The sequence below is a fragment of the Triturus cristatus genome, chromosome 6 (genome assembly GCF_964204655.1).
Source record: "Triturus cristatus chromosome 6, aTriCri1.1, whole genome shotgun sequence".
Lineage (NCBI taxonomy): Eukaryota > Metazoa > Chordata > Amphibia > Caudata > Salamandridae > Triturus > Triturus cristatus.
In genome coordinates, this window is record NC_140589.1 from 790644782 (window position 1) to 790658610 (window position 13829).

At 43.6% G+C, this 13829-nt stretch overlaps 1 protein-coding gene across 1 annotated transcript in view; it reads right to left on the reverse strand.

Moving 5' to 3' along the window:
• LOC146817887 (N-acetylglucosamine transporter UNC93A-like) overlaps nt 1-13427 on the reverse strand; it is a 515214-nt gene extending 501787 nt beyond the window's left edge. The window contains exon 1 of the mRNA XM_085611375.1: nt 13338-13427. Coding sequence (XP_085467501.1) covers nt 13338-13427 — 90 coding nt within the window. The remainder of the gene's footprint in view (nt 1-13337) is intronic.
• Between the last annotated feature and the right edge of the window lie 402 nt (nt 13428-13829).

A 13829-nucleotide genomic window follows, 5' to 3' on the forward strand; every position in this document is an offset into this window, starting at 1 on the left:
GTGTAGAATATCTGTGTTACTGTATTCCATGTTTGTCAGTTGGAGACTTGCTGTTGATGGCTGAGGTGAATAAAACCTACGTGCTTTCTACATCGTGGTTCCTGCATAATTCGTTCCTACTAAAGACACTACATTTATTTGGTGACTAAAGAGGGCCTTGTCTCACCTCAACATCCAGCAGTAGATGCCATATTTCCCTCGGGAAAAGCACCGGTGGTCTGGTGGCTCCGGCTCAAAATTTCTGGTAAGGAGGATAGATGGAGGGGCAAGTGGTAGAATGCACTTGCGTTCCACCGGCATCGGAAACGTAAGGCCTTGTTGAGGCCTGGAACGCTTCCGCGTTCCAGACGAGGAGAAGGTGACGTTCTCGCCTGCGTTGTAACATACAGGCATCATCTTCAGAGTTTAGGAAATTGTTCTACGCTGAAGTTACGTGCGTCGACATGCACGGGGGCCATTTTGTGCTATTGGGAAGCATTTGGAAGCTGTTCTACACTGAAGTTACGTGCGTTGTCATGCACGGGGCCATTTTGTGCAATTGGGAAGCATTTCGTCGTTTAGAGTGGTTCATGCGGCAATCTTCTGGCTTATCAGCGGAACGTCCTCAAGCCAATATCTACGGTGACTGGCACACCAGCAATTTTAAGCTAGGTATTTCCTGGAGCAAGTATTGATGGTAACTGGCACATCGGTGAATTTTAGTTATTGGCGAAGCATCTTCAAGCCAGTATTTTTGATGACTGGCACACCAGTAACTTTAAGCAAGCAATTTCTTTAGCTAGAATTTTTGACAACTAGCACATTGGCGCAACGGATTTGGTTAGCATACCGTCATATGTTGTGTCAGCATCGGTTCATCGATGATTGACACATCTTTATGGCATTGCTTGTATAGAATTTTTTTTTTTTTTGCTGTTTGCTTTGAGGAGTCTTGCTTCTTCACAGTGTGTCACAGCACTTTATTGTTCAAAGGAAAAAGACATAGTTCATCTCCTATTCATTTATTGCAGGATATCATATTATAATTTTAGTTGAAATTTATTGTTGAATTCTCCCACTTGTGGTGTCATTCATCGTTTATTTTGGAAAAATAGAATCTTATTGGTTTGAAGAAGATATTGTAGCACCATGCAGAATGTAACTCAACCACCTTTCTTCCGGACCAGTCCAGGTGAGCCAAGTGTAAAACGGCAAAAGTGGAAAAAGATATTTGTGAATTACGCAAGAGTCTGTGGGAAAAATGTGAGTGCAGAACCAAAACATTCTTTACATTTTCATGGGTGAGAAGGTCAGGAAGTACTGGAGCATTTACCTGAGCTCAGTGCTGCTGACCAGAGAAATCTGATTAAATACGAAATCTGTATACTACAGTTGGATCGACATTATCTTCCTTGTTTGAGCACGATAATGGAAAGATATCATTTTGGTCTTCCTGAACAAAAGAAGGATAAATCGGTTGAAGAGTTTGTCTCAGCATTAAGAAAACTTGCATCTTCTTGCAAGTTTGGCGGTGCTCTGGAGGAAAGAATCAGGGATCAATTTGTGTTGAAATGTGCTCATGACAAAATTAGAAAAGAACTGTGGTTAAAAGATGACCCTCCGTTAGATGAGGTTTTAACGATCGCTAAGCAGGTTGAACATATGATGAAATGTGTTGATGAGTTGAGTTCTGATAAAAGTAAATCTAATATAACTAGCACGAGTGTTGAAGAGGTTGTATGTCAAGTTCAAAACAAAAATCCTGTGGCCAAGGATAGAGACACATTTTTGTCTGCTACTAGTGGTGCTTCTGTTTTTGACAACAAACCTACCTGTTTTAGATGTGGTAGGATAGGACATCTGGCAAATGCTTCTTTCTGCCCAGCCTTGCGAGTTAGCTGTAGTACCTGTGGTAGGAGGGGTCATTTTGCCATATGTTGCAAAAGCAAAGCTTAGAAAGGAGATCAATCGTTGGCCAAAGATCAACCTCAGGTTAAGGAAATTATCTTTCAGGTTGATGAACAGAAGGCTGTACATCCTTCTCATGTGGTTCGTATTGAGGGTGTCCAACTTGAGGTGAAGTTTGATTCATGTTCACAATTCACCATGATTAGTGAAGACATTTTTAGGAAGCATTTTAGTGCTAAAGTTAAGCTGATTAAAAATGATGTTTCTCCTCTGGGTTATGGTGGTATACCCATTAGAATGTTAGGATATTTTTTGGCTACCATAGAATTGTGTGGACGTATGACTGCGGGCAAAGTATATGTGGCCAAGCGTGGGGCTGCTCTTTTAGGGTGGCCCCATCAACGTTTGCTTGGTGTTCGTCTTAATCCGAATGCAGTTCCACAAGTTCAAGTCCAAGAGGTGGATGACTCTTTCTCAGTTTTTGAGGAACAATTTGCTGATGTGTTTGGGGACAAACTTGTATGCCTCAAGGGGTACAAGCATCACATTAGATTGAGAGTAGGAGCTGTACCAGTTGTTCCTAAAGTAAGAAGAAGTCCATTGAATGAACAGGCAGGGGTTCTGAAAGAGATTGAGCAGTTAGTTGAAATGGGAGTTATCGAACCTGTTGAAGCGACAGAATGGTTGGCTCCAATAGTCATGGCTAAGAAGGCTAGTGGTGAATTACGCCTCTGCATTGATTTACGCTCGCTTAACAAGGAGGTGATAGTGGACAGATTTCCCTTGCCCAACACTGACGAGATGGTTGGCACTTTGGTAGGCGCTAAGTATTTCACTACCCTTGATCTGGCATCAGCTTATCATCAAGTGGAGGTGGACGAACCTTCGCAGGATTTGACAGCCTTTGTGACACCTATGGAAACTTATAAGTTTCGTAGGATGCTATTTGGGCTTGTCTCTGCTGCGTCGGTTTTTCAACGCATAATGTCTAAAATTCTGAAAGGGGTTACAGGTGTAGGGTGCTACCAAGATGATTTATTGATCTATGGCAGTACTAAGGCTGAACATTACTATAGAGTGTGTGCTCTTTGGAACATCTTAGGAAGGCTGGTCTGACTCTAAAAAAAGAGAAATGTAAGTTCGCTGTTGAACAGGTGAACTATCTTGGTCATTGTATCTCTGGACAAGGTGTCTTTCCTAAGAAGGAAATTGTTGATTCCATTGTGAAAATCAGCGAGCCAGTCAATAAAGAGGAGTTGTTATCTTTCTTAGGTATGGTAGAATGTTATAGTATATTAATTCCAGGTTATGCAGACAAGCAGACAAAACTAAAAATCTTAGGAGACTCACTGGTAAATGTGTTGTGTTTCAATGGTGTGGTGAGTGTGCGAAAGAGTTTATTTCCATTAATGAGGAGTTGAGGAAAGCGCCCTCTTTACAAGCTTTTGTGCCGGGTGAGGTGACTCAAAAATGGACTTATGCAAGCGCAAAGGGTTTAGGTGCAGTGTTACTTCAAAAATATGATGGTGTTGAGCGTTTGATTGCTTGTGCCTCCAGGTGTCTGAGAGGATCTGAACTTAATTACTCGGTTATCGAGAAAGAATCGTTGGCCATCTTTTGTGCACTTTGGAAGTTCAAAAACTTGATATGGGGTACCAAGGTGAAGATGTTGTCTGATCATAAGCATCTCAAGGAGGTGTTTTCTAAAAAGATCTTGATTCCATCTCTTCAAGAATTAAGAAGTGGGTCATTTCTTTTCAGGAATTTGATTTTGAGGCTGATTATATTCCTGGTGTTGTCAATAAATCTGCAGATTGTCTTTCTCGGCTTGTTAATGTTAAGGAATTTGATACAGATGAAGAAATTTTGGTTGATGATGTGGTTAATGTTTGTGAAATCACTCCCGGTGCAGTTAGTGAGTGGAGAGATGAAATTGAGAATGATCAGGAAATAAAGGAAGTTATGGACATGATGCTGAATGATAAGCGTCTTGATAAGCCTTGGTCTCTGATTTGTGAGGAATTGTCTGTTGTCAATGGTGTACTTGTTCGGGGCACTAAACTGGTTCGTCCGTTAGGCATACGGAACAAACTTCTGAGTCTTGCTCACACTGGTCATCTTGGGATGGTGAAGACTAAGGAGTATCAAAGATTGCAATTTTGGTGGCCGGGCATGGATTTGGAGGTTGAAAGGTTGGTCCGGGATTGTGTGGAGTGTTGTGCCAGTGATAAAATATGGAAAACTAAGCAAATGCCAATGGTCTGTAGAAAATTACCAATTCACCCCAGGGATGAAATTGATATTGACATTGTTGGTTCGTTGCATGGTGTGAGTGATACCCCCTATTTGATTGTTGTTTTAGACCTGTACTCCAGATGGATTGAAGTGAATGCTGTTAGGGACACTTCAACGGGATGTGTCATTACGTTTTTAGAAGACATTTGTAAGAGAGAAAGATTTCCTAATAGTAAACTCTCTGACAATGGACCACAGTTTTGTTCGAATGAGTTTCAAAGTTTTTTAAAAGACTGTGGCATCATTCATAAGAGAAGTGCTGTATACCACCCAGAAACCAATGGGGCTGTGTAAAGGGTGAATAAGATTCTCAAAGAGACTATACAGTTAGCCAGAGTCAATGGTTTGAACTGGAAAGATGTTCTTCAAGACAGGATTACTGCTTATCGCATCTCTCTCCACACTTAACCACGGGGAGAACCCCCTTTGAATTATTCAAGGGTAGGGCATCTAACTCGAAATTGTGTCCAGGGTGGATGAGATTGAATAAAGGTTTGGTTGACAATCAGATAAGTGATTGGAGAGACAGAGAACTTGATAAGCAGTTTAATAAAAAAGTGTATTTTGATTAAAAGAAATGTACTCAAACCAATGAGGTGAGGGTGGGTGATCATGTGCAGATCAAAACTTATGTTGGGCGACAACCCTGGTCCGAGCATTCTAAAATTAGGAGTGTGGTGAAGCTCTTTAAAAATGCGGTTAAGACTGAAGATGGAAGAATTTGGAATAAGAGCCATGTGGTGTTGGTTAATCCAACTTTCTCTTCCTCTGAGAGTCTTGGAGGTGGTACTGGCTCTTATCCCTCATCGAGTGGTGTTATTCTCTCTCTCACAAGATCTTCTGGTTTGCCTTCCAATGTGAGAGAGATGAGTCAGAGGGTGCGCAGACTTCCTGTATACATGAAAGATTATGTCTGACAAGCTTAAAATTTATCTCTGTTCTTTTTGGTTCTTTTAGTTTTCTTCTTTCTTCTGTTTCATTGTAATTACTTTGTTGTAAAGAGGGAAGATGTGTGACATTGTATTAGGTTATTTATAGAATCTCACTTTACATTCCATGTAGAATCTCTGATGTGTAGAATATCTGTGTTACTGTATTCCATGTTTGTCAGTTGGAGACTTGCTGTTGTTGGCTGAGGTGAATAAAACTTACATGCTTTCTAAATCGTGGTTCCTGCATCATTCTTTCCTACTAAAGACATCACAGATACCACATTGAAGCCTGACAAAATAACTAAAATAAACCAGCGGTGGCTGGCACCGATCGGGGGTGCAGGGGTGGCGGCAGCGGGGTGGAGAAATAAAGAAATTTCTTGCTGCGTCCTCCTGGCCACTCCTCCTGTTCGCCTCTCTCCTCCTGCCAGCAGAAACAGGAAGCAGCATGGAAACACCCAGGCTCCCCTGAGCCAATCACAAGGCTGCAATACAGCGTTGTGATTGGTCTGAGCACCAAGGCTCGGCGCTCAGGCGGGGCATGGGGGACTGGGCACGTTCTCCACATAGGCTGTAATGCAGCCTGGGTAGAGAAGATGGAACGTGCTCATGACTGTTTTGGGTGACCCGAGAGGGCCGGACAAACAGTCATGTTCACTTAGGAGTGGGGGCAGACCACTCGAAGGCTGCTCTGTCAGCCCCGCCTGCCCCACCTCACCTCACAAATGCTCAGTTGGCATTTTCGAAAAAGGAAAAAATAAAATGATAATAACTGGGTTATTATCATTTAATTTTTTTCTTAAACTGCTGAAAAAAATAGTGCGGCGATGCTCCTCTACCTTAGCGGAAGATCTGCCACCGAAATAAACTTCTGAAATGAATTGGTTGAGTACATCAGCCTTACCTCCATCATATAGCCATATGATCTACTTTGCAAAATAGCTCATGTCTCTAAAATCACATATAATCTAATTCTTCAATTGCTTCCCCCAGCTCCCAAATGTAATAATTTGTGCCTGTGCCATATTTGTGCTTTGCAGTTTTTGTAATGTTTTATATCTATTGAAAGAAGCAACAAAAGCAATTAAAAAGATGACTTGCTACCATTCACTTCGGTTTTATAAATCTCTAAATACTCACCAACTGCTTCACCCTATCCTTTTTTGTTCTGCACATATGTACCTCTCCCTTCATCAAACCTCATTCTGGAAGACAGACCTGTTACTTTTTGACCATCATCAATCCATCCCTATGATATGGTATGATAACATCAAAATAGCCCATTTCAAAGAAAATATCGGTCAAGGATTGGACGTTGTGGAGATATCTATAAGTTCCCTCTTGGTTGCCCAAAGAAAGGGTGACTTGCCCCATTTACCACAGTGTCAACCTGCTCTTAACACACACATCAATTGTGTCAAGTGTCTCCTTAACAGGGTAACAGGAGAGAACAGCCATAAGCGGCAGAAACACCTACTTGGAAATATTGTTAGTTCTTTATTGTAGTTGATGATTGGTACAGAAGCTGAAAAGCAAGGTACTAACACTGCCCTGAGACAGGGTTAAGAAACAGTCCAGCATATAGTCTTAAAAGCAAACAATCCAGGAAGAAATATTGCTAAAGAAAAATGCAGCGAAACTCAGGGAGAAAAAACATCTAAGTGGATAATGAATGTGATGAAAAAAGGTGAAATGGAAGCTTTATGACACACTCATCTTTGATCAAAGCTTTCTTATCTATGGGTTACACAGGAAATATGTTTACAGGAAACATGTTCACCGTAACCTTGGAGTGGAAAACTCTGACAACAAATACTTTAAAGTTGGTCACCTTGAATAGGAATGAATGTGAGGATAACCCCACTTACTGCTTCAGGAGAATGGTGCAGACATAAGAAGAAGGACCTCATATTTAACATCCTTCTTTTCCTCCATGCTCCTGCCCTTCACCAGAGGATTCTTCAGTTCAGCACTTTGTACTGCAAGCAGAACCTTCCATGCTGTTGTGGCATTAATGTTGACAGTGCACTGAGAGCACCACCCTCACCATTCACTGAGTATGAGGGCAAAAGACATTCCCTTTCCTATAGGTGAAGCTTTCTTGCCAACACTTCTAACTCTCATTCCCAGGTGAAACAGTATTACAAGAGCAACCAGGAATATATCTTTCAAAGAGAATAGGATTCTGCCTGAGACGTTTTTGCAAAGTTGGTATACCTTGAAATCATTTAGTGCGAAATTAACTAAAATATGATGAAATTCAGAGCAGCAGGCAAAGTTGCTGTTATATGTTGTGTCAAAGGAACAGAGCAGTACTGCACTATATCTACTAAGATATGACACTAGTTTTATCTCTCCCTGTGCTGGTGCACTTTAAGCTGCCATGTGCCAAATTGCACACCCTAAGCAAAGGTTTTGTACTGAAAGAGGAGCCTTGCAGCACACATGCAAAGTTTGAAAAATATGGAGAAATGAAAACATTTCCCCACAGTTACACCTGTGGCACAAATCCCTATCTAAAATTGTTATAGATAGGGAAATGCATCAAAACCCATGGGTGGTTGCATGGGAGTGGCCTTGTACCACCCATGAAGTATGAAAAAAGAGGCGCAAAGTAGCACAGAGAGCTACTTGGCATTACTTTATTTCGCTTTCCAGTACACATCCTGATGTATTACCAAATCCTCTGGCGGGAATGTAAAAAAAAAAACATATACTAAAATGTGCAAGATGAAATGAAATAGTCAGATGAATATGTGATGTTACAACGCAAACAACTACAACGTATGCTGTTACAACGTAGTTTTTACATCGCAACTACCATTACATTGCATGATTTTACAATGCATACCATTACAACGCATTTTTTAAAACTACCATTACAACACATTCCATTACAACGCATACCATTACAACACATACCATTACAACGCATAATACTTTTAGTGCAACAGTAGGGTAAGTGTTGGATAGGGTAGGGGTGAAAATTACTATTCCCCCTCCAGTGAGTGCAACAGTAGGGAAAGTGTTGGATAGCATGGGGTAAAAATTACTATTCCAACTCCAGTGAGTGCAACAGTAGGGAATGTTTTGGATAGCCTAGGGGTAAAAATTACTATTCCCAACTACCCCAAAACCCATACCCACCTTAAAACATAATATTCTCCATTACTTACCTTATAATAAGTTGTAATGGCATGCGTTGTAATGACATGCGTTGTAATGGCATGCAATGTAAAGGTACTTGCATTGTAAAAGTTGCGTTGTAAAGGTAGTGCGATCGAATGACTGCGTTGTAATGGATGTTTCCGAGTTAGACAACTAAGTTTGGTCAGTGGAAAAGCATTTCCTTGGCAAATGCCTTAAAGTCCCACTTAGAGTTCTTTCTGAAATGTACCTGCTGGTGAGCACTATTGCAATCCTTACTGACTTGGCGTATGGTTCCTATCTCACAACCAGCTTTTGAATAAGTCAACACATAAAGCAGAGCTGTGTGAGCTAGTAATGGAATGGCTGTATCGAATATGACAGCACCACAAAGCACGGCAGTTGTCAGATAAACATATAGCCAGCTGGGCAACCAGGCAGATGGAGGGACTCGCAATATCTAGAAACACAATTCTGAGCAACCATCACTACCTCTCCTGAGTGATGATGTCAGAGGATTGTCAGCAGATTCATTGGTGTAATGGTTAGGCCATAGAACACAAAAAGGACACTGGAGATTTGTGCAAAGTCATTAAGTTAGGGCCACATATTACAAGAATAGTCAAGTTCCCTAAAATACTCCATAGCCGAAACCGAGCAAGGTAACATTGAACATTTAGGAGCCCTGAGGATGCAGCATCAAACAGTTAAATAGTGAAGAAACATTCAAACATTCAAAACTGGTTCGAGAATCCGTATTCTGATCCTAAAGGGCAATTACCAAATCTCTGACAAGTAGTCTTTATCATTTGGGCATGCCCATCCGAGCAGGTTTCTCATCTTCGAGTAGGAAAGGTTTGTACACACTGAGTAGTATCTGAGTAAGCAGACGCAGGCTGAACAGGATGGGAGGAAGGCAGGCAATTGTAAGATGAATGACTTCCCACCAGAGTATATGAACTTCCACCCTTCAGACAATCTCTATTTCAGACAGCAAGCATAGAGGAACCGGGGCATGTAGAGGAAAGATACTCTCTCTTGAGAAGTCTCATAGGAAAGTACAACTTCCCCTGAGCACCAACAAGAGGGCTTCTAATATTGCATTCAATCCTCAGAGTGACTGGCAGGCCTGGCAGCCAATCTCAACACAGCTCTGTCCATTTCTGGAGTATGATGTCATTAATTTCCCAGTAAATTTGTAAAATAACTCATATAGAAAAGCCTTCTATGCCTTACACACCTCCCCCCCAGCTACAGCTAACCTTAAGCCTGGAACTCGATTTTAGGCAGTGCTTCCAGTGTTCTTTGGCAGGTGTGATTACCACTCCCGAGAGAAATAGCCAGAGCTCTTCTGAAGGCCTATAATGCTCTCCACGTCTGCACATGGTGCTCGGTGCTGGGAAGCATTGACTATGATGGCCCTGACTGTATGTAAGAAGGTGGAATCTGACTAATGGTTGCCCCCAACTTTTTGCCTGGTATTTAAGTGTTTTTTGACTAGTCTGCCTGGGATCCTGCTATCCAGGACCCCAGCCTATCTTCTTTCTCCTTAGAACTGATGTGAGTACCCTAGGTACAAACCCAATTGGATGCTGAGGATACCCTGACAGTCCCTTTTAGATGGTACCCTAGGTACCCAGGGCATGGGTCCCTCAGTAGACCTACCAGGGCTGCAGCACTTATTGTGCCACCCTGGGACAGCCATACAAACTGACACCACCAGACCACTACTGTAGTCTGGCTAAGGTGGTGCTAGCACCCCTTACCGGGATATAGATACCCTATATCCCACCCCATTACAACACATATACTCTCATAGGTCACCCCTATAGCAGGCCTTGCTAATCCTACAAGGCAGGGTGCTGAGGTATGTGTGAGGGGGGACCCCTACCTGAGTAGGGCCTCTCTGCAACCCTCGTAAAATCATTGCTGGGTTGTTTGTAGTGTAGCCATACCATATACTCTTAACCTCATTATAAGTCTATCGCGATAGCGTGATAACTTGAGAATGGCTACACAGAACCATATCGTGTTTGGTGTCAAACATGTAGAAATCCTACCCCCAGTCCAGCCATGGGCAAGAGGGCACGCTTCCCCCCTGTTAGAGGGGCGATATGGGAAAAGCGGCAGAATTCAGACACCAATTTAAAAGTGCACACGTAGTACAAAATGGCTACTACCCGCCACCCACACGACTCTGGCTGGCTGTTGCTGGGGAAAATCCCAGCCTCGCCAGCTGGACAATAGGGCTCCTGTGGCAGGGAGGTGCTAGCATCTCCCCAGCCAGGATATGTGGATTGGAACAGTGTGGGTGCACCATATGTTGCCTTTCAGAGTTGCACGTAGGCAGCTACAGCGCCTACATTCTGCATACACCGCCTGGAACCGGTTCAGGGGCATCCTGCCCATCACCCAGGTGGGAAACACACAAAGGGGAGAGGGTGTAGCCACCCTTTCCCGCCTCACCTCTCATTGGTGGACACTACTCTGGACACTCCCCTAATCTTGGGGATAAAGGTGAATAACGTGGCCCCAGAGCCTCAGATTAATCTTGGACTTCACAGACTTGACCTTCGACGAGCTGCTGCCCAGCTGACTGAAGAACTCTCCCTTGGGGTAAAGGAGTTACACCCCTGCTTGGCAGGCACCTGAAACACTGCAAGTGACCCGGTTGGAACTTCGCTGCTCTCATGAACTTCATTGACTTCCAGCAACCTCGAGGTGGGTTTCCTAAGCATCCCAGAGGCCAGTGAGTGTGCACAGCAAACCTGAGCACCGTGGACCGCGTGGGTGCCGAGATTCCCAATACCCCAGGACACCAGCCACCTCTTGCATAGCACACGACCCTGACCAGTGGGGAAATTGTGCTTTGGCCCATTATTGAGCCAACCACCAAGCAGCAATTGTGCCAAAGATCAGCACCCTAGCCCACTCCAGTGGCCCGTGGGCTCCCTTTTATGCACTTCATTTTGCTGCCTTCTGCGGTCCCTTGTCTCTCGACTTGTGGGCCCGAGCGGAAGACAATCTCAACATTTAAGAGTTTCCCTGGTTGCTCCAGGCCTGCTCTACAGTCTCTCCAAAGGAGACCTCTCACAGACCTCGTGGGTCTGCACCAGTAGCTGATTTGTTCATCTTGCGTGGGTTGTGGTTGCCAAGGCTTAGTGGATCCAATCCGGACACTAACACCGCAGCAACCCTTATCCAATGTGGGACAGTTGCCCTCTTGAAGCTGGCCTTCCTTGAAGCCTCCCGGAGCCCGTGGCTGCAGATCTAAGCTACACCTCTTTCCACTTGAAGCACCCGACATTGACGGGCTCTTTCCTTTGAGCTCCCTGGTCACTGTGCCGTGACCCAGACTCTGTCCCCTCTGCTTTCAGGTTCTTCTCTGCAAGATCTACAACTTCAATCTTCACGGCATCATCAACGCTTTTGGCTAGCAGCAGTTTTGTACATTTTCCCATTGAAAATCAGCCCGCGACCCGACATCGAAAACGACCTATGCACCCGGCTTCCCTGGGGCAGGTAACAGTGGTACTCCTGTACTCTCATGGTAGTGGGCTCCTCAAAAGCATAACTCTAAAGTTTTAACTTTGTACTCCTGCTAGAATTGACTTTAATCTGTTTGAATCAAACCGCAACATTCTCCATAGGCTTTAATAGAGATCCCGATAGCAGCTATTTCCACTGCACGCGCCTCCCGTGGGTCCCCTTCCTCATAACCTGGGGTGGATTCTTAAGGGGCCAGCGATCCTAAATGCCCTAGGCATTGTCTGTAGAATTGTCGTGGTTCTTATACCACTTTTTTAATATATGGTTTGGTCCCCCCCTGGGGCCCTATGATTCCAGTGCTATTTATTGTATCTATCAATGCTTGTTTGAATTGTAACTTTGACTCAGCCTCATAAAGAGACTTGTGGGATTCTGTTTAGAATAAATACAATTTATATATATACCTGTGTGGGCTACTCTTTCATTTGGTCATTCAAGAGGTTATCAATGGTAAAACAATAAGCTTAACACTCCTTCAAGACTTAGCCTGAAGGCTGCTCTCCACAGCTACCACTAGGATAGCTTTCTTTAAAGGTTGTCTTTAACCTATCATCAATAAGAGTCGAATTGGACTGGTGCAAGGTGTCCCCTATAACTAGGAGACAGCATATGCCAGGCCAACTTCTCACAATGTACATAGGCCCCTCTGGCAAGGCCGAGGAAGAGGTGAGGATGTGACGCTAGCCTCCTCATTGTGCACAGTGGCCTGTGAGCCAGACTATATAAAGTAAACCTTGCTGGAATAGCCAGGACAAGAGGATCAAAAGCAGCAGCCCCCTCGATTGGGGAGTGACTCTACCCCGAGTGGGAGACCCCTTCCCACCAACAGTACCACATAGACCTCTGCAGGGCATCTGTGGGGCAGGTACAAGCCTCAGTCTTCATTAGACTAAGCCCCTCCCCCTGCAGTGGTGGCTGAAAGGCTATGGAGGAATGCGTGTGCTGCCAGGCAGTGGAGTCTGGAAACTGCAGGCGCCAGAAGGCTCTGTTCTTCAGACCGACACACAGCTCTTATGCAGTCTAGAAATCAGTGCAAGGGGAAACCAATCTGCTTGAGACATTTCCTACGACCAGTGGACACACAGGCAGACATGCAAATGTAATTATTTATTTACAGCCAGCGTAAGAAGATGTGCAGTCCTCATTCCTGTTGAGGCGAGATCACTGAAATTCCACACACAGACTCTGTCCATCCCTGTTGTTAGTTCATGTTTACACTGATGCAGTCAGATCTGCCAACGGGTTCCCTACAGATGATAAATTCTACAAAGATAAATATACTACCAATTATAAAAAAATTTAGTTGAGGCTATAATTCACATTTCTTTTATCTTCACAGACAGGTGTGTGCTGGTGCTTTGTTTAAGCCCAGTTACATCACTTCAAACATTTTGAATAGGAAGAAAAACTCTAATGTGTAAAGACAGAGTCAAAAGGATAGGAGAACTGTACACCCCAGAGTACAAATGGCCGTGAATGTTGAAAACAAAATGTATAGAAAATGTATTAGGAGTCCACATTTCTTACCTGCAAATTCTGAAGCCCTCCATAGGCAGTAAATAAAAGCAGAAACCCAACACCAAGGATGAGGATGTTCTTCAGGTGAAGTATTTCCATTGTCACTTTCAGCCGAGCACGTAGACCTAAATACTCAGAGCTTTCCGGGTTTTTGAGCAAGAACCGGAAGTGAGGCAGATGCTGCAGAGGCAAAAGGCACAGACGTCTCATTATGGCGTCGCAAATTCATTATGACATTGTGGAGTGCACAGTGTAGGAGTCGGGTTAGAAAAGTGTAGAATTCAGGATTTACGTTAAGAGAGATATAATCATACCAGAAATCCCATTTTACTTTCTTTTAAGTGCTCTTTGGGATCTTCCGCAAATAAATAGTGGGTTTAGCCGAATATATCCGGTATACATACTGAGGGAAACATGTTTGGGACACAAGAACAGTTCATTTCGTAGTCCTGTTATATTAGTTCTGCACAGATGTTTCTCAAGTAAACCTCCTTATGGCAA